At 43.6% G+C, this 20,562-nt stretch overlaps 1 protein-coding gene across 1 annotated transcript; it reads right to left on the bottom strand.

The window, feature by feature from the left end:
• Positions 1–1,227: 1,227 nt before the first annotated feature.
• On the bottom strand, positions 1,228–18,166 carry TMEM179 (transmembrane protein 179). The gene is made up of 4 exons (XM_080992958.1): positions 17,514–18,166; positions 12,090–12,227; positions 8,947–9,025; positions 1,228–8,085 (listed from the first exon to the last, which is right to left on the bottom strand). Exons 1-4 carry the CDS (start codon positions 17,813–17,815, stop codon positions 7,906–7,908), a joined length of 699 nt encoding a protein of 232 aa, XP_080849084.1. The 5' UTR covers positions 17,816–18,166; the 3' UTR covers positions 1,228–7,905.
• Positions 18,167–20,562: the final 2,396 nt, after the last annotated feature.

Genomic DNA, 20,562 nt, shown 5'->3' with positions numbered 1-20,562 from the left:
AAGAGTGAAGTTTTTGATAGACAATTTTAGTCCAGGCGCTCTTGTGACAATCTTGCAGCACTAGGGATATTAGACGGGGGGGGGGGGATTTGCATTTAGGCGAAGCCAATAGTTAAGTGTCCTACACCAGATCCATAAGTCTACCAAGGAAAGATTAGCTTCTAGGCACAATGATGCGTTTGGGTCACAGGGTGGTACAGAGAAAATTTGCCTTAAGAACTTTGATTGGACAGCTTCCGTAGATCCAAAGTGAGCCCCATATAATAACTGTGCTAGGGGTTTAGCTTGGAGCACTTCCAGGACTAATGGTATATGTTTACCACCTTTTGTGTGGAAAAAGCATGTCAGAATTTTGGCGCTTTGGGACACTTTTTCTTTTGCACATGCTGGACTGAGGGCCATTGGTCTGATGCAACAGACTCCACTTACGTCCTTATGGTTGCTACCACACCGAAGGGTTGATTCATTGCAAGTGCAGAAGGAACATTACATGGCAGATGAAAAAGTGTTGAACAGGCATTGACTGAAGAAAGAAACTCATTTGCAGGTTACCATTTTTGTTTTCAGATGGAAACATCCCCCGCAAAAAATAAAACAAAATATGGAGAGCATTAAAAGGAATTATTCTGACCATATTTATAACACCTGCCTCGGAGGATGGCATTAATGGATGATGCATTGCTGGGAACCTTTTAAAATACACACTGACCCACTTGTACAAGTGCATTAAAGGTCGACGTAGGCAATGTTCTTCCCGGTGTGGATTCTGCACCATAATTGAGACCACCTGCCTGCACTGATTACGTGAACCATATTTGACTTCTCTTCGTATTCAGGCATTATCCCCGCTGCGACAAAACAGTTCTTGTTTACATAGCAAAAAATGAAAAATATATACATGAAAAGGAGTTTATTTTAGCTGCCATTTAATACATGTCAGCAGCTGGAAAATGAAAATGGGGAGCAGCCCTCCCAGCTTCTATAGAACTGTACAAGAAAAAATCTGAAAAATGAGGTTAGACACACAAGAAAAGGTTTTATTTTCATTTTTTAAAAAAAGAATTATATCCTTGTTAGATTCCTAGATCTGCACAATACTTGCCAGCAAGACTCATATAGCCTATAAGTGAGGCACACTATTCAGTTCTCAACCATCAGTTGCTTCGTATGTCTTGTGCTAAAAAATCTAATTATTCTGATTGTGTTTAAATAAAACACCAAAACGCATTAAATTTTCAGACAATTTATTTTTATATGGCACCAGATCAGAAGCCCAATACGCTCTCCAGAAGGGGTGGTGGGCAAACAACTGATATAAAACAATAATTTCCCGTTTTAGGCAACCCTGTCCCCACCAAAGACAATGGAAACTCAATCGTTGGTTCAAACAAGAAGAATGGGCCTTGCAATCTCAGATTTGCTTGATGTATACAAAGTATTACAGCAGAAGGTCATCAATGGGGGTTTGGGGTACATCTTTTTTAAAAAAAACCTACTCCCTATTCAGTTTTGTATAAAACAAGCAGCACTTTGCATTTCCAAGCTCAAGGTTTTCCCTGCACTTTGCATGCAATCCATGCCCAACTATACACCAAAAAAAGACAATGCAGATTGTGAGTGCAAATACTTAGATAACATCATGATAACAAGCTCTGAAATGAGCGCAACCTATTCCAGTCCCAATTTCTTAACTATTTTGAATTTGACAGTTATGCATCGTGCAATAGTAAATGTGTTCAGAAGGTCAGGTTCTAAATCTTAGGTCATAAAAGTTGGTGGATGTGATACATACACACAACTGCATTTTGAGCCCCTCTCCCAGAAGGTGACTTACGAGATCTTTCTTAAAACCACTTGTGGACCACCTGACATTATGCCTTGTTTGGTGCTTTGCTCCTGAATCCAGAAAAAGTTCAAGTTTGGGCTAGGGAATGCACACACACACACACACACACACACACACACAAACACACACATCACAGAAGCATTCATCCCCTCCTTTATGTACACAAATATACAATAAGAGTTCAAACATCTACCAGTAGAAAGTTATCATTAAATGTACACTGAATTTGCTTTTTCACTACTGGGCATTGCAGGAAAGGAAGGTTGAGCCGAGTGGTAGGGAATGTGTTATGCACACAAAAGGTCCAGGGTTCCATCTGTTGGCTCCTCTGCAGCATCTTCAACTCAACAGAACATTAAATTGTGGAGCTGGGCTGAAGGAAAGAAATCTGAAAATCTCAGATTACGTTTCTGCTTTAAAGCTACATTTCGAAACTCTCACATCTGACATCAAAATGTAAACACTGACAAGCAAAGGCTTTTGCTTTCTCACTGGAAATGGCATAAACATGGTGGCTGCACGCTTGCAGATAGAAGGTGGCATCTTCTACGCCCTTAAAGTTGCCTTGATGGGTGGCCCTCTTTTCTGATTTTTGAGAGTTCTACTCAGGCAGCATAGAGTGCATGGGTAAGGTTGCCATATGTTGAAGAGCAAAAAAGAGGACACGTTTGCCAATGCCTAGGGTGGGATGGGGAAGGAGGTGCAGGAGAGAAGATGCTGGCTTACATACCCCTATGGTTTGATCCTGCAGGATCCCTTTTATGACCCTATGGGCTCAGCCTAGAAACTCTAACCACTGTTTCATGTTGGTTCTCAGGTCACTTATTGAGATAATCTTCTAAGACCCTGTTGCCCCTCCATATTAAGGTAAGTGAGCCACAGGATGGGGGCTTTCTGATGTGACAAGAAAGGAAGTTCAGCCTCATGACAGCACTCCCTTGGACAAACGGGTTCTTCTTCCAGCATATTGACTTTGAGTTTTATTGTTGTTTTAGCCTAATTGCATGCACGTTATTGTTTGGTATCATTTTAATCTCCTATCACATTGTTTGCTGCCTTGATTTATTTTTCTTTTATGGGAAAGAAAGAGACAGCTGTTGAAAATAAGTAAAGGAATAATAATAAAATAATAATAATAAAATTTTAGTTATATCCCGCCCTCCCCAGCCGAAGCCGGGCTCAGAATAACCAAACACGCATGTCTGAATTAGCTCTTGTCCAATTTTGACACTCCTGGAACGGCAGTTCCTGAACGCATGCATGCTCTCTGGGTACCAAAGGGAAAAAACGAGGACATTTGGCAAATTTAAAAAATCCGCCAGGACAGAAATTCTACCCCTGAAAAAGAAGGCATGTCCTTGAAAAAGAGGACGTATGGCAACCCTATGTATGGACTCCTCAGTATCCTACTTCCACAAACGTGGCTCCAAGCAGACCCCACCTTCTGCTAGACATGGAATTCCATGGCAAGCCTAGTTCCACTGCTCAATTAAGTAGGTAAAAGGTAAAGGTCAAGGACCCCTAGATGGTTAAGTCCAGCCAAATGCGACTTTGGGGTGCGGTGCTCATCTCGCTTTTCAGGCTAAGGGAGCCAGCATTTGTCCACAGACAGTTTTCCTGGTCATGTGGTCAGCATGACTAAACCACTACTGGCGCATGGAGGACCACGACGAATGCCAGAGTGCACGGAAACATGGTTTACCTTCCTGTCGCAGCAGTTCCTATTTATCTACTTGCACTGGTATGCTTTCAAATTGCTAGGTTGGCAGAAGCTGGGACAGAGCAACAGGTGATCATCCAGTTGTGCAGACTCGAACCACCGACCTTTCAGTCAGCAAGGCCAAGAAGCTCAGTGGTTTGGACCACAGCGCCACCCACATCCCTTACCTTTTCAATTAAGTAAAAACGGCCCTACCACTAGGAAGAGTGGACAAACCACCTCCAGCAGAGAGTGCTGGAAGGCAACAGGGGCTACCCTCTTGTACTGAAGCAAGAATCAGCTGCCACTCCAGGCATCTTCTGTTATATAGGAAAAAATGAGGATGCCATCTTGCCCTTTGCCTCAGGCTGGGCTGGCTCTGTTTCTGTGTACCAGAGGAAACGCAAACCAAGACTCATAGCTAGTGAGAAAACAGTTTGCTGATTGTATCCATCTGCAGGGAGCAGAAACAAACAAAAATGATGGCGCAGATTGAGAGAGAGAAGCAAGGCTCTACACAATGAGTTCTTTGGTTTGGAAAGAAAGGTAAGCATTGGGTCTGAAAATCCACAATGGAAGAACAATCAAGCACTCTGCAGGCTGTGAAATTGGTGCGGGTGGGTGTTTTAGCTGTATCTGTTGTTAATGCATGTTGTGGGTTGCCTTGAATCCTGTGCTAGGAGAAAGGAGAGCACAGAATAAAATACATAAGTAAACACTACAGAAGACATTATAAAAAATGAGCAGAATTATGTTTTGGCATTGGGGAGGCCTTGTGGAAGTGGCCCCCATGGCTTATAAAAGGTAATAGCTCTTAAATCCTGGAGATCTTTTCCCCTTTTCGAGTGCATTATTATTATTATTATTATTATTATTATTATTTTGCAGCAGGGGCCAGGGGACCTGATGTCTTTGGACTTTGCAAACCTAATTAAACTATCAGCCTGTCAGACAGTTAATGCAGAAGGAAAGTGGGGATGATTTGCAAGATCAAAGTTATCGTAATATATATATAATGTGACCAGAGGAGGAATGACTGGTGAGAGGTGCGCAGAAAGAAGGAACGCCATGGTGCATCTGTAACAGCAAAACTGAATGCCTTCATCTGCTCCAGCTGCAAGACAACATGTCTCTCCCACACTGGTCCCTACAGTCACAGCAGGCGCTGTAATTCTCCAGTGGTTTGACTTCACCGCCAAAGACAGACGGATGCTAATTAACCTTCACTAAACTGCCGAACTGAACTCTGCTACTGGGACTCTTTGAAAACAGCCTTGCAGCCATTTTTCCTTTGCTGCTAACCCACACATGTGGGTCTCTAGAGGAGTAAATATAATCCTATATCCTCTTACCAATTATTTAGCTGTGATTCCCGCACTTGCAGGGAGTTAGACTAGATGGCCCTTGAGGTCCCTTCCAATTCTACAATTCTACGATTCTGTAGTTGTAACTGTTTTATTTGTTTTATAACTGCGGTTCCCATCGCTGCAACCCTTGCACCTTAGGTTAAAGGGTGGGTAATTAATGCATTGCTTTATTCCCCCACCCGACTTATCCATAAGAGCAGACGACAGCAACAGCCAAAGTATCAAGCTTTGGTTAGTGATAAACCTCCTTGCGTTTGCCTGTTCCTGAAAACAAATCCTGAATCCAATCCTAATCCCATAATTCTGAAGTACAACTTCCATCTCAGGCAGTTTGCTAAAAGGGGGAGAGTGCCCCAATTCAACCACGAACATCCTGCCTAAGTAGTTGTTTGTGCTATGCACGTAGATAACTGTACTTTGTATCTTGGAATAATTCCACATACTGTATGAAGGCAACATTACAGATGAACATTACTACATTAGAATATGTCATTAAGATTCTACTTGTATATATGAAGAAGCAAGCATTATATATCAATCGCTGTACAAGGCAAGCTGTTACCTATAGCCCATTTCACTACATTTTACTAAGCAATAATAATATATTTTGCATGCCAACCTCGAAGCTAAGGAAAAGCACCCTCCAAAATCTCCTGGGAAGATCTATGGAGAGCAGCTAATATAATGCAATGAGTTTCCCCTCCCACCCCATTCCAAATACACATCTTTATCATAATCTACACAAGTGTCCAACAAGCCATGCTGCTCCGTATCTTTTCAACTGAATCCAGGAGCAGATTTTTTTTTAATGGAACTGAAACAAATTTAAAAGCAAAACTCCAATCTGCAGATTTTCAGCTTGGCTGCTGTTTGCAACAAATTAAATTTGGTAAAATAATGCTTCGGATGTTTAAAAATCTTTTTAAAGCGGTGATTCAAGGTTTTTTGAGGGGGGCACCTCAAACTTTGCATAAATACTCATGGTTTTTAACCCCTTGGTTTTCAACATTTTGGAATCAGGAACTCCAATCTGGAATTCTTCCATTCATTCATGAACGTGCAACTTTGCTTCAGTAAATGTTTCAGTAAATGTGTTGATGTGGCACTTATGTACCTGTTTCACACAGGGCAATATCCATGAAAGAACCAGTATCTGGTTTTGCTATAAGCAATACTCATTGCTGCAAGCTTTTGAGTTTCTTTTCAAACATATCATTATGTAAATAAATCAGTAAGATGATGCTGATACTTAGAAAAAGCTTGGGTTTGTGTAGCTGGTAATACACTTTGAAATCATCACCATGCCTGTTCCCAGGGCCTACATTATGTGCATATGACCCAATGCAGCACATTTTCAAGACAGGACCACAATGGTCACATCTAAACAGCTGGCTGATAAATCCTGTGCATCATGGCTGAATTTACAAAAACCGTCCCTTCCCCAATGTATGAAAGTTCTGTGATTTGACCCACAGATGCCAGACACTGGGTAGAGAGAACATAGGGTTTTTAAGTCTTCTAGGCAAAGCTCATATACAACCCCTCTGCATTTGAATGGAACTTGTGCCAAGGATGCAATAAGTCCTGCTTGGGCGTTAATGCTCCTGTGTTTATCGACAGGGGAGTGATAACAAGTAACTCTGCCCACTAGTCTTTGTCAAAAGGGTGTGACTGCCTCTAATGAGTTTCTGTGCCTTCAGCTGCATGCAAGAAGGCTTCCATGTAAACCAGAACTCTGCAGAATCAGGGCATTTGGATTTCAAGGAAGCTTTTGCATGTACAGTCATACCTTGGTTCTTGAACGCCTTGGTACTCGTACGTTTTGGCTCCCGAACGTCGCAAACCTAGAAGTGAGTGTTCTGGTTTGCAAACGTTTTTTGGAAGTCGAATGTCCAATGCAGTTTCCGATTGAGTGCAGGAAGCTCCTGTAGCTAATCAGAAGCTGTGCCTTGGTTCTCAAATGTTTTTGGAAGTTGAACGGACTTCCAGAATGGATGACATTTGAGAACCAAGGTACGACTGTACAGCAGTTGCACTCTTCATTCAAGGGCACATGGCTGGGCCACTTGGCACGCACAACAAGGGAGCATCAATGCCCAGAGAGGACACTGATCTAAGGCTTATTAGTGGGTCTACCAAAAGGTAGCACTGGTGGTCACACCCAGAGATACTGTCTGAGTCACACAACAGTTCTTTAGAGGTACATTTTGAGCATGAGTTTGCAAGTGTTGCAAACTGCAGACCATCCACTCACTGGATTAGAAAGAGCCGTCAGGTGGGAGAGGAGAAACTCAGCAAAAAGATAACATCACATATATGATGCAGGCACTAAATACAGATTTCCCAATCCCATGGATGCTCAGTTTGGATAATTCTCACCCTCATTCCCCCTCTTTGAGGGGGGAGAATAACTGGGCATCCAACGTAACTGGACATCAGCGTTGAGTGCCCGCATCATGCATGACATTATATTTGTGATGGAGCGGAGGAGTGTATGACTCAGGCTTATCTCGTCAAACATCTGGAGAAGGAACATGACAGCCAAGAAAGAGAATCTATTTCAAAGTAGTGGCACACAGCTTGCTGTCTACAGATTGGTTCATGCAGGCATAGCCATCACATGGCAACTGCAGCATCAAAGGATGGTTTGCATGTGTGTGAATGGGCCATCATAAATGAAACCCCAGGGATGGACCTTCAATATAACCCAATTCTTTTCAAGTGAGTTTGTACATTTGGCTGAGATTCCTCAAGGTCAGCTGATGAGAGAGAGAGTGATGGACATGCCTGTGTGAACCAGTCCTATGTGTCAGTACTAATGGGGATGTGTCTACATACAGACACCATCTCCTTAACGGGATCCAGATTCACTTTCCTTTCTTAAAATCAGTACCATTTTCTTGAACTCCACCTAGAACTGCCAAATTATTATAATTATTTTTAATTTTTTTTAAACCCCTACAACCTGCTAGGTAGACTGGCTTGTCTGCCCATTAGATCATGCCACTTTTCTCCTCCTGGAAAGAAGTTCGTGATGAGGATCTTCCTAGCAAAAGCTCCTTCTCATGAATCAAGCTTTCCACAAGGTCCTCCTGCCGGTAGTTATGGTAAACTTTCAAAAAGGCCAAAATGGTAATTCCGAGCCAAGTGAGCCAGGCAGCCCAAAGGCCAAACTAGAGAGAGAGAGAGAGAGAGAGAGAGAGAGTGTAACAAGGTCAAGCAATTCCTAATACCAATTTATTTACAGTGCTACCTTGGTTTAAGAACAGCTTAGTTTATGAACAACTTGGATTAAGAACGCTGCAAACCCAGAAGTAGGTGTTTTGGTCTGGGAACTTTGCCTTGGAATAAGAACATGTTTCACTTCCTTTTGAGTTTGTTCCATTTGTAAATTGAGTCCCCCACTACTATGGGAAAGCACACCTTGGTTTAAGAATGCTTTGGTTTAAGAACAGACTTCCGGAACGGATTAAGTTTGTAAACCAAGGTACCACTGTACATGCAAGTCTGTTTATACAGGGAAGTTTTTGACTGAATTATACAGAGGTGGCTAACATGGTGCCTTCCAGGTGGTATTTGACTCCATCTCCAACTGAGAGGCAGTGTGGTGTAGAATGTTGGACCTGGACGGGCAGAATTCAAAATTCAATGAAGTTCACTGGGTGACCCTTCTCCTAATACATGCATTTTTGAAAACAATGGCTGGTTTCAAAGTTCAGATCTGCAAAGTTCAGATCAATGCAAATTTATCTGAAGGCTGACCATCTTTTGTTTCTTACGTTGCCCCAGAAAGTGTGATTTTGATAGATCCTCCTTTAAATGCATACTGAATTGAATTTCTACCCCATCCTCATCAGGGATGCTACTTTTGATTCCCAGAGAAGACAAGATGACACTGAGAACCTTTCCAGAGATCGATCAATCAATTAATCAATCTCTTTATTACAGCCAATAATCAGTATTCCTTTCCAGAACTGCAACTTATCAGCTCTATGGACAAACAAAGAGACTTTGGTGGGAAACACTTGACTTACCTGTGTGATGGCAAACTGGTCGTAGAATGCTGAGTTTTCTAAATTCAGCTCAAGATCTATATCCTGTAATTCTTCACAGCTAGAGGGAGAAGACATTTTGGATGAGGGGGAGGGGAGGAAATGAAAATCATTTCAGCAATTCCAAATGACCTTTTCTGAGCTCCAGCTGAAACAGACCTCTAAATCCTGTCCAATAAAGCTCCATTCCCAAGAAGCAATAGCCCACTGCCATATATAACAACTGGATGACAACATCTTCATTATAAAACAATCATCCTGCTATCCTTGAAACACAGATAAACTTTCATATTGCAGCCTCTGTCTCTCAGCGCATGCCACTGAACCAGTCAGAGTTTATTGCAGTTTGATCTCAACCAGAAATAATGGAGCAAAGGACAAAATGTCAACGTCCCTTCAAATACTTTGCCAACTGTTCCCACTTTGATCAATTTCCTGCAGATTAAGAGAAAGAGAGAAGCTGTATGAATGTTTCATCCGTGTCTGCATTCTGAAACTAAATTGGGTCTCTAATCTGGCAGGACCTTTCAATGGAATCGTAAAAAAATTAAAACATAAAATAGGAGACCAGCATGCATTTTGGCCATTGCACAATAATTGTGAAATGGATACACAACGGAGTTTACAGCCACAATTAGCACAACATACCAGCCTCGGCATAAGAATGTAAGAAGAACCTTCTTGCATCAGACTGAATTGACTTCTGGCCAGTGTGGTGTAGTGGTTAGAGCTTTGACTATGACTTGGGAGAATCAGGTTCAAATTCCTTCTCAACCATGAAGCTCATGAAGTGAACTTGACCCATCAAGATTCTCTCAGCCTAACCTACCTCGTACCTGCTCCTTGATCTCATGAACCATCAGGCCAAATTTGGTGGTGATCGGCTTCTTGAGTTCAGGAACCATCGTGCAAAATTGGGTTACATTGCAGTTTTGAAAGGTAGAGTCCACTATCTTGTCCGATGGTATCCCAACACAGAGTTTATGAACTATCCTTGAGTTCAAGAATCATCATGCCAAACTGGAGGAGACCTTTAGACCCATAAGCACCATACATTAAAAAACACACACAAAGAGAAACAGTGGTGGGGGGCCCCAGACTGACAATAACTACTGGGGATGAGAAACAAAAAAGCATGCAATGCAAATGAAGCAAAAATGTGCAGGGGAAGTCCTCCACCTTACCTAAAACCAGCATTTGAAAAGCCTTAAGCTCTCCTATTTTGCCCCACCGACTCAACCACCCACACAGACAATCCCCACTTTGGCATCACCCCACAATGAAACTGAGTTATGAGCCTCCATTACCTTTTGACATCACCAGAGAAGACTTCAGAAGAAAGGGGTGTTTGCGTGTGTGTGTGGTTTTTGTTTTGTTTGTTTCAGATGCTCCAGAGCAAAGAGTTGGTCAGATAGAGTCTGCCTACGGGTGGTTTTGGGTTGGTTTGTTTACAGGTAACTTGGATTTCTACTTGGTGCTGTGAACAATTCCCCGGGGTTCTGAGGTTTCAGAAGGCCTCTTCTCTTTCTTTCTCTGTCTGTCTCTCTCTCTCTTTTTCTCTCCTTCCTTTCCAGTGTTGTCAGCCATCTTGGATGCTTATCCGAATATTCTATTAGTCCAGAGATTTTTTTGTTTTCAGAAAAAACCTCCCCTTTTAACGGAATATTCGAATAACCGTTGCAGCCCTAAACAGAACATTCACTAATGGCATTTTACAACATATGACAAGGTGAAACAAAGTAAATGCTTTAGCAATGCAGTTTATCTGTATCATATGACATAAAATGTCACCATTTTATCTTCTACTTTATGAGCCAGTGGATATTTTTTTTTATTAAAAAAAAAACATGAAGGGAAAGAAATTTAGACTCTCAATAAAAATATTTCTAGTACCAAACACGCAGAGTGGTTCAATCCGCTGGATAATTTCTCAATTGTGCAATATTGCTGGGCTTTAATACTCTACAACAGTGATAAATTTAAATTGCAGCCTGGAATTTTAGATGCACATTCCTAGTTGTTTCTGAAAATCAACCCCCACCCCCACCCCTTTCAAGCAAATTCAGTTGTGTAAAGGAACAACAGCAATTTCCTCACCCCAACCATGTTAATATGGATTACTGCCCTTTACTATGAAGCAAATTACGTCCCATTTTCATTTATCTAGAATAGGATAGGTGCGTATATTTCAGATTTTTAGATAGGCTAGTACTAGCTCAGGGGCGAAGAACCTTTCTTCAATTTGGGGACCACATGCCATTCTGGGCAACCTTCTGGGAGTCATGGGTCTGTGATGGGCGGGGCCAGAGGGAAAAGTGGGTGGAGTAACAAGCGTGAAATTCACCTTCGTAGGCTACTTTTAAAGCACACTCACGGGTCCCTCCCTCACCTCCACCATCCCTCTCTATCCTCCAGCAAAAAGCGCTATTGGGGTTCAACAGCACATTCCAGTCAGGCAAAACCACTCAAGGAGAGTGGAGATAAGGGCTGGGGGGGGGACATGGCTATGGAGTGGTGTGGTCTGAAGACAGTTCCAAGGGCCACAAAAGAAGCCTAGGATCCCCTTGCCTGAGGTTCCCCATCCCTAAAATAGCTTAAATCTTTTAGGATACACATCACACCCTGGATTTTGAGGGACAAGGAATATAATAGTAGTAATCAAATGCTCTGCACATCCAAATTTTCACTTCCCATGTAGTATAGAAGTGCTTAACCATTCTTCCTTCCCTTCCTTCCATATCTTGCTTTGTTTGACGAAGGGTGCTGCAGTTTCAAGGTCCAAACTGCCATATTCAATACAGGACTGGCCTCCAGTAGTCTTCTTTCCCCCCCCTCAAATCACAGAAAAGGGGGAAGTTAACTTCTCCCATTGCAATGCTGCTAGATAATTCTTAAAGCCACTGAATCTCTGTCCTGTGTTGCATCTGACAACGTAAGCCAAAGAAGGGGCAATCTCTTCTTCTGTTGGCCTCGCTGTAGCTACCCATCATTCCGTTAGGAGATTATTTCCAGCTCACACCTCTTTTTGCCTGTTTCCCTTGCTTCCATACCTGCCCTTCGCTTATTGCCTCCCGTCTATCTGAGTGCATGCATCAATGGGAAGGACCCTCGCCTGCCACACTCACCTGTTGGGCATGCTTCCTTTTTCGGTGATGGCGTCGCACCACATGTTAAAGCCAACGCTTACGATCGTGCTGGCGATGAAGATGACGAAAACCACAAAAGCGCTGATGAGCAGATTCAGGAAGGCGTAAAAGAAAGAGCTGCGAGCGGAAAGTGGGAGGTGGGGAAGAGAGAAGAAAAGGGAATTATAACTCGTAAGCAACATTTGCCAAAGCAAAGTAAGCAAAGTAACCAAACGTGATCCACCTGGAGCAGAAACCGGCAAGCCACTCCAGTATCCCTGCCAAGAAAACTCCATGGACAAAGACAACAGGCATATAAAAGTTATGATGCTGGAAGATGAGCCCCTCAGGTCAGAAGGCGTCCAACATGCTACTGAGGAAGAGCAGAGGACAAGGACAAGTAGATTCAGAGCTGATGAAGCGGCTGGGCCAAAGCCAGAAGGTCGTTCAGTTGCAGATATTCCTGGAAGTGAAAGGAAAGTCCAATGCTTTAAAGAAAAATATTGCATAGGAACCTGGAATGTAAGAACCATGAACCTTGGTAAGTTGGATGTGGTCAAAAATGAGATGGTAAGAATAAATATTGACATCCTGGGCATCAGTGAACTAAAATGGACGGGAATGGGCGAATTCAGTTTGGATGACCATCACATCTACTACTGTGGGCAAGAATCCCGTAAAAGAAATGAAGTGGCCCTCACTTCAACAAAAGAGTGGCATCTTAAAAAGTGGAGACATCACCTTGCCAACAAAGGTCCATATAGTTAAAGCTATGGTTTTCCCAGTAGTGATGTATGGAAGTGAGAGCTGGACCATAAAGAAGCTGATTGCCGAAGAATTGATGCTTCTGAATTATGGTGCTGGAGGAGACTCTTGAGAGTCCCATGGACTGCAAGAAGATCAAACCTATCCATTCTGAAGGAAATCAGCCCTGAGCGCTCACCGGAAGGACAGATCCTCAAGCTGAGGCTCCAATACTTTGGCCACCTCATGAGAAGAGAAGACTCCCTGAAAAGGACCCTGATGTAGGAAAAGATGGAGGGCACAAGGAGAAGGGGACGACAGAGGATGAGATGGTTGGACAGTGTTCTCGAAGCTACCAGCATGAGTTTGACCAAACTGCGGGAGGCAGTGGAAGACAGGAGTGCCTGGCGTGCTCTGGTCCATGGGGTCACGAAGAGTCGGACATAACTAAATGACTAAACAACAACAATAGCAACGTTAGGACTAGTGCAGCTTCCTGTTATCTCACAGTGGCTCACCAGGTGCTTCTGGGCAAGTCCTGAGTGTGAGAGAGCCAGCGTGGTGTAGTGGTTAAGAGCAGTGGACTCGTAATCTGGTGAACCGGGTTCGCGTCTCCGCTCCTCCACATGCAGCTGCTGGGTGACCTTGGGCTAGTCACACTTCTCTGAAGTCTCTCAGCCTCACTCACCTCACAGAGTGTTTGTTGTGGGGGAGGAAGGGTAAGGAGATTGTTAGCCGCTTTGAGACTCCCTAGGGTAGTGATAAAGTGGGATATCAAATCCAAACTCTTCTTCTTCTTCTTCTGAGTGCAACAAGCAAGTCCTGAGTGCAACAGCATTCGCCCCACTAGGGATTTCCAGCTACTTTAACCCAGATTGATACTGACAGATCTGGGTTTAAGAGGCCTATCCCACAATCTCCTTCCCCATTCCTATGTATTTTTGGTGGCAGACCTCAAACATTTCCTTTTAGCCTAGGCCACCACAACTGGGCTGAATTGGGGGTATTAGTCAAACCATATGAAGAGTACTAGGTTGGGGGAGGTTGGCTTATACTTTGCCCATGCTCTGACTTGCAAACAAATCAGCACTAAATAACATGTGAGGTTTGTCAGAGTTTAGTATTGTGTAGCTGCTTTCTGTTTCACAAATAACCAGCAACTAGGGGAAGGTAGATGGACCCAGACTGTGAACACAGTGTAGGAGAAAAGGACTTAATCCAGTACAAGGTAGGGAGAGGTTGTTTCCATCACCATAGTAGTAGAATTCAGGCCCATTCAATGCAGCTGAATGTTGGAAAAACTGAGAGAGACTGTTATTTATTTATTCATTCATTTATTAAATGCATATCCCGTCCTTCTTCCCAAAGCAGGCAAGGATGGTAAGCAACAACTTTTAAAATGTCCCACTGCAGATGCAGACTTGGAAAGATCTTAGTTTAAAAGGTCTGCTAACCAGGTGTCAGAAGGACAACAGAGACTGCACCTGTCTGATATGCATGGGGAAAGTATTCCAAAGGGCAGGTGCCACACCACTAAAAGCCTGATTCCTAGTTTGTGTGGAATGGACCTCCTGATATGATGGTCTCTGCAGAAGGCCCTCACCTGCAGAGCAGTGATCAATTGGTTATAGAATAGGTGAGACAATATTTCAGGTATCTATCTCTCAAGCTGTATACAACTATATGCACCCAAACCAGCACCTTGAACTTAACCCAGTAACCCTAACCCTATCACACCCCCACTCAGTCTGCTCTTTGCCAGGCAAAAAAAACAAAAACCCCACTTTCTTCAACCTAGATAGCCAGTGATATGGAAAACAAATCCTATTATGAAAGTTTGGAGAAGCTGGGAATGTTTTGCAGATGTTCTACCTTCCTCCACCTTTCTTCAATGGTGGCTAGACTTGGAGCAAGGCCTCTTGAGGCTGATCTTAAAATCTAAACAGCTTCATGCCATAGCAAGTGGTCCTTTGTGTATCCAGGTTGCAGGACAGCTTTCTAGTTTAAACACTTTGATCTTCCCCGGAATATTACAAGCTGGATGCCTGTCATCGTAATCACCACCAGTTTATTTGTAAGCCACTTTTCTGCAAAGTGTGACTCACAGGATATCAAACTAACCGCAATAAATGTAACAATAAAAAAAAATACTAAGAAACTATTAAGAATTATCATAAGCTCACTTATGTAAAGCAATATAAGTAAACTAACCTAATTTAAGAGCTTAAACCCAAACAGGACAGAGAATAATGTCTAACGCAGAGTAAAATGGCAGCATATCATATTGCAGGCAAGAAATCAGTAATCCAAAACTACGTTCCATAGAAGCTCACCATAATTTGGCAACCACACCTCTCCGTTCTGATAGCCTTCCCTCTGATCTGCTAGTTAGACACCCATGGACAAAATCATCCACCAGGCCTATTGTGAGTTTAAGACAAGGCTTGTGGGCCACTTGATGTTGTTGGACAACAAAGCCTATCATCCCTGAACATTGATCATGGCAGCTGGAGCTGATGAGAGCCAAAGTTCAGCAATGTCAGGAAGGCAGCCAGTTCACCATATCTAGTTTATGGAAAGCTTCATCATCATCCACGCCCTGCCCATTCTACCAGCCTTGAGCAGTTCATCATACACAGGTGAACACGTGGACAGGCAAAGACCTCTTCATAGCTTGTGGTACTTTGAGCTAAATTGCAGCACCCCAGAGAGATATCGAAAGCCAGCTGAATGCAGTGTATAAAATATTACCAGTGCTGCAGGCACTCATCACCATGGAGATCAATGGTACATTCTATTATAAGCCTGTGGTTTGGATCACTTGCCCAAAGCCTCTGGAACTGTCTGCTCTGCAGACACTGGAACAGAACATGTTGCCTGCTTTTTATCTTCTGGTTTCCATTGTGCTTAGGACTAACTGGGGATGGGAGGTACCATATTGATCTTAATAAAATAGAAATTTGCCTAATGAAGATTGGGGCTCTTAGGTCCTCCTGGTTGCTTGCAGACATTTGGAGAGAAAAGATCTCACCATAAATCATCTATTTTTTATTATTATACATGTATATCCCACCTTTTCTCCAAAGACCAGGGTTCAAATCTCCTCCCCCTTTCCATTTTATCTTCACATTTTATCCTGTGAGGTAGGTTAGGCTGAGATGCAGTGACTGCCCCAAAGTCATCAAGTGGCCTTCATAGCTGAGTGGGGATTTGAACCCTGGTCTCCCAGGTCCTACTCCATCTCTCTAACCATTACTCCACACTGGCTCTCAACAATAATAGCTAGCTCTCCCACTTTTCCAAAGGAAGCATAGAAATGGAATATCTCAGAGATAGCTAATTTGGTGCCCCCCCCCCCGAAGCAGTAAGAGTCCAGCTCTCACCAGTCCCAACCAATATGGCGGACAGTCAGGGATGATGGGAGCTGTAGCCCCAAAAATTCGGAAGGCACCATGTTGGGTACCACTCGAAGAGCCAGTTGTGGTACTCAGATCATTGAAAAAGAATCAAAATTGGTTTTGAGGGGCCCAGAGGAGGTGGGTGAACCAAGGGAAGGTGGGATTCACCCAATGTAGCAGAAAACTTTTGGAGAACCATACCTGCCTTTCAGCTCTTGGGATGAGAAGCGCCATAAACAGAAGCAGCAGCTGAAACCCACAATATCAGCATCAGTTGTGCATGTGTTTGCTTGTTGTTGTTTTAATGTTATTGCTCTTATTTTGTAACGATATGTAGCAGAAACCATTATACATCAAACATCCTTGCAATAAGAAGAAAACAAATGAAATTTTTAAAAAAGAGGAGGGAGGGGAATAAAGTGGGAAATGAAATTACAGATAAAGGGGTGGGGACAACATAGCAAAACTCTGTAATACCTTGATTAAATTAAAAGGGGGGAAATGTAATTTATGTTGTCATTCCAGAAATGTAAAAATGCCCACCTCTCAATAAATTTGTTCTCTTTTATTATTAAGCATTGTGTTTCTCTCAAGTGTAAGCTTTATCATTAAGATAGTTTCCCCTAACCAAACCGTTATGGTAGGGGGATGTCTTCCCATTTTTTGTGCAATTCTGCTGTGGTTAGCGGGGTAGCAATCAGATGTAAATCAGTATTAATGGTTTCAGGATAGAGTATCAATAGGGGAGCTCTTTTTTGGGGTATCTTGGGAAATCGCAGCCTGTACATATTCACATAATATTCAGTAAGTCTGCCCAGAAAGGTATTAATTTGCCGCAACTCCAAACGGTATGCATTAAATCCTCCTTTATTGTGTACATGTTTTAAATGGTCATTGTGTGTGTGTGTGTACAGTCCAACCCCCTATGCTGAGCTGCAGTTTTGGAGCCAAAACCAGAGCCTAAAAAGGAGAGCCCTGCAGGATCAGGCCAAAGGCCCATCTAATCCAGCACCCTGTCCTCACAGGGGCCGACCAGTGGGGCTTTATTTCAGAACAGGCAAGCGTAGGGGGTAACCGGACTGAATAGACACCCCAGCTCATCCTGCTGCAAGCCTAGAGGAATGCGCACGGAGCCTTTTCGCTTGGAGTCTGGCGCTCAAGGCATCTGGTGGGCGACGGGGAGTCTCCGTTTCCACGGGAGGGAGGACCCCTCCCGCTGTTTTAAGCCAGCTCCCTCCCTTCCCTTCCCCTCCCCTCCCCTCCCTCCCCGGCCGCCACTTACTCCTCGTGGCCTTTGCAGAGGAAGAAGAGCGTCCTCCAGGCCTGCACTGCGGCGAGCAGCAGCGAGAGGAGGCCGGCGAAGAGGCTGAATCGGCAGGCGGACTCGGGCCCCCACTCCTGCACGGTGAAGCGCTGCCGCTCGGCCGTTAGGTTGGCGTTGAGCCACATGCCCTCGGTGAAGAGCAGGCAGCGGCCGTGGAAGTCGTTGCTGTTCTCCGACAGCGGCACCACCACGATGAAGCTGAAGAGGAAGGCGAGGAAGTAGCAGGTGCACTGCGCGAAGAGGAAGTTGCTCAGCGCCATGGTCGCCAGCCTTTGCTGCCTGCCTGCCGCCGCCAGCCGAGGAGAGAGGAGGAGGAGGAAGGCAGCAGCCCGAGGAGCGAGAGGAGGATGCGCAATGGCGAGCGCGCCTCCCTCCAGCGCCGCCCGCGCCGACCCAGCAAGGCTGGCTGGCTGGCTGGGTGGATGGATGGATGGATAGGTAGAGGAGCTCAAGGGCAAGACGGGGCGGGGCTCGTCAGGAGGTTTAGACCCCCGCACCGCTTTTGTGAACACGTGGAGCTGCCTTCTTGCGTGGTTATGCCTTTCAGTTTAGGTGTTAGCAAAGCAGGGGAGGGCAAGAGGGCAGGGGATGGGCCCACACAGAATGATTCATGGTGTGGAGACAGTGGGTAGGTTCTATTTTGTTTTATTTTATTTATTTTATTTTTACCAATTAGCTCACTCCATAGAACATGAGACTCTTAATCTCAGGGTTGTGGGTTCCTGCCCCCTGTTGGGCAAAAGACTCCTGCATTTCAGGGGGTTGGAGCAGATGACCCTCACAGTCCCTTCCAACTCTACAATTCTATTACATATATAGCCAGGTATGATGGGAGTCATAGTCTTTTTTATGGTTTTCAGTTTTATACATTTCAATAATTTTACAGTCATTTTAGCATTTCAAAACTCGACTTCCTTCCCCCTCTTTCTGCGGTTCCTTAAATTTATTTTCAATATTTTCTGCATATCCAAATTAACTTAATTTGCTCATTTATTCATCTACTTTAAATATATACTCTTATAAAACTGCAGTGTATCTGTTTACAGCTTATTTGTAAATATTCAATAAACAATTTCCATTCTTTTATAAAGATTTGTTATCTTGATTTCTTATTTTCCCTGTATGTTTTGGGAGTTGTAGTCCAACATCTGTCAACCCAATGTTGAGAAAGGCTGAGCTAGACTTAAGAGCAGCTTAAAAATGGACGAATGAATGAATGAATGACATGCATACATTTCAAGTCACAATTGCAGCTGCTGGATTCTCTTTTTTAGTAATAATGCTTGTCTCAGATCCTTTTTGCTGCTCACACAAAACTGCACTGACCATTTCTTCTATGGATTGTTCCAGACCAAAAGCTGGCTCCTCCACTTCTAACAAGGATTGAGTTGCTTCCTGGCCCTTCTTTAATTTGAAGGTGCAAATGAATCCCCCATTTCCATGTTTTCAGCATGTGGAGATAAGAACATAAAAAGAGGCCAATGGCCCATCTAATCCATCCAGCATCCTGTACTCATAGTGGCCAAGCAGATGCCTATGGGAAACCTGCAAGCAGGGCCTGAGTGCAACAGCAATCTGCCTACCTGCAGTTCCCAGGAACTGGCATTCAGAGGCATACTGCCTCCAACAGTGGAGCTGGAACATTTATCTGTCTTGAATCTTCCAACACTTAGCTTCACTGGATATCCACAATTTCTAGCATTATGAGAGGGGGAGAAGAACATTTCCCTATCCACTGCCCTCATGTTATGCATAATTTTATATTTTTGCAAATGATTGTTGACCATTGTGAATTAAGTTCAAGGTGCTTGTAATCTATATGAATCAGATATGCTCATGACATGGATCTAATTCCAATTTGAAAGTCTCGTGCAGATGTGGTGCAAATGCAATATATGGTAAGAAGCCTACAGTGTGAGTTCACACATGCATGCATGCTGCAATGAGAGGTGTGTATACTGTACATGATATGCGTGCACCAATTCCTGGCACTCCAAGCAGCAGAACAGATCTATCACATTCTGGACCCAGCATTGTGTGCTTCTACAAGAAAGCAGAAGGAAGGAGAACTGCCTCTTGTTAGATCTCAGGGGCTCCAGCGCTTTCGAAAGATAATTAGTCATTCTTGGCAAATCCTAGCATAATAACCGCAGCCCCACTTCGCTATTTTAAACAGAATCAGAAATATAGGTGGTTGACTGCATTAATCAGCACCGTGGACAGCTCAGCCATTCAGATTGCCTCTGGGAAGCTGGCTCTCTTTAGACCGCTGTCCAAGGTCCTGAATTCTGCATGGAACTGCTATTAAAGAAAGGAAACTGAAATCCTGCCCACATAATGACTCCCTCCCCTGCTTCTTTCATTATTAATTTATATAATTGTATTGTTTAGTTTTTCTTTTTCTTCTTTTTCTGATTTTCTGTTGTTTTTATCTCTTTATATTTTATCTTGTGAAGTCACTTCACTGCTTTTGTATAAAGTGTTTATATTAATAATGCTGATGATGATGCTGATGTTAATTCAATCTGTACTGGCTGCTTATCAGCTACCAAGCCAGGTTTAAGGTTCTGTTAACCTTAACACTGAATGCCCTACGCAACTTGGGACAGGGAGACCTAGTAGACTGCCTCCTCCAACACAGACCAGGAGTTGTATCCCAGGGCCTATGCCTTTCAACAGGGTTGGAGAACATGCAGCCCTCCAAATGTTGTTGGAATATAACTCCCAGTATGCTTGAACATTGGCCATGCTGGCTGGAGCAGACAGGGGTTGAAGTCCAACAACATCTGAGGAGACACAACTGTCCCAAGCCTGCTTCACAGTGTTCTTAGAAGTCCAATGGAAAATCACACATACGTACAAAGAGTAGAAGTGTTTTGTCAAGCACCAGATGTCTCTTTAGGAGAGAGCTTCTCCTCACCAAGTCCAGATGAAAGCATGACTGCAATTTCCCCCAGTTCTCTGAACTTTCTACTGCTGCAGCTGCCCTTCCAGGCCTTCTGCAGAC

The sequence above is a fragment of the Podarcis pityusensis genome (assembly GCF_964106645.2).
Source record: "Podarcis pityusensis genome assembly, chromosome: 1".
Lineage (NCBI taxonomy): Eukaryota > Metazoa > Chordata > Lepidosauria > Squamata > Lacertidae > Podarcis > Podarcis pityusensis.
The sequence above is the reverse complement of the archived record's forward strand: the minus strand, read 5'-3'. Positions and strand labels throughout refer to the sequence as shown.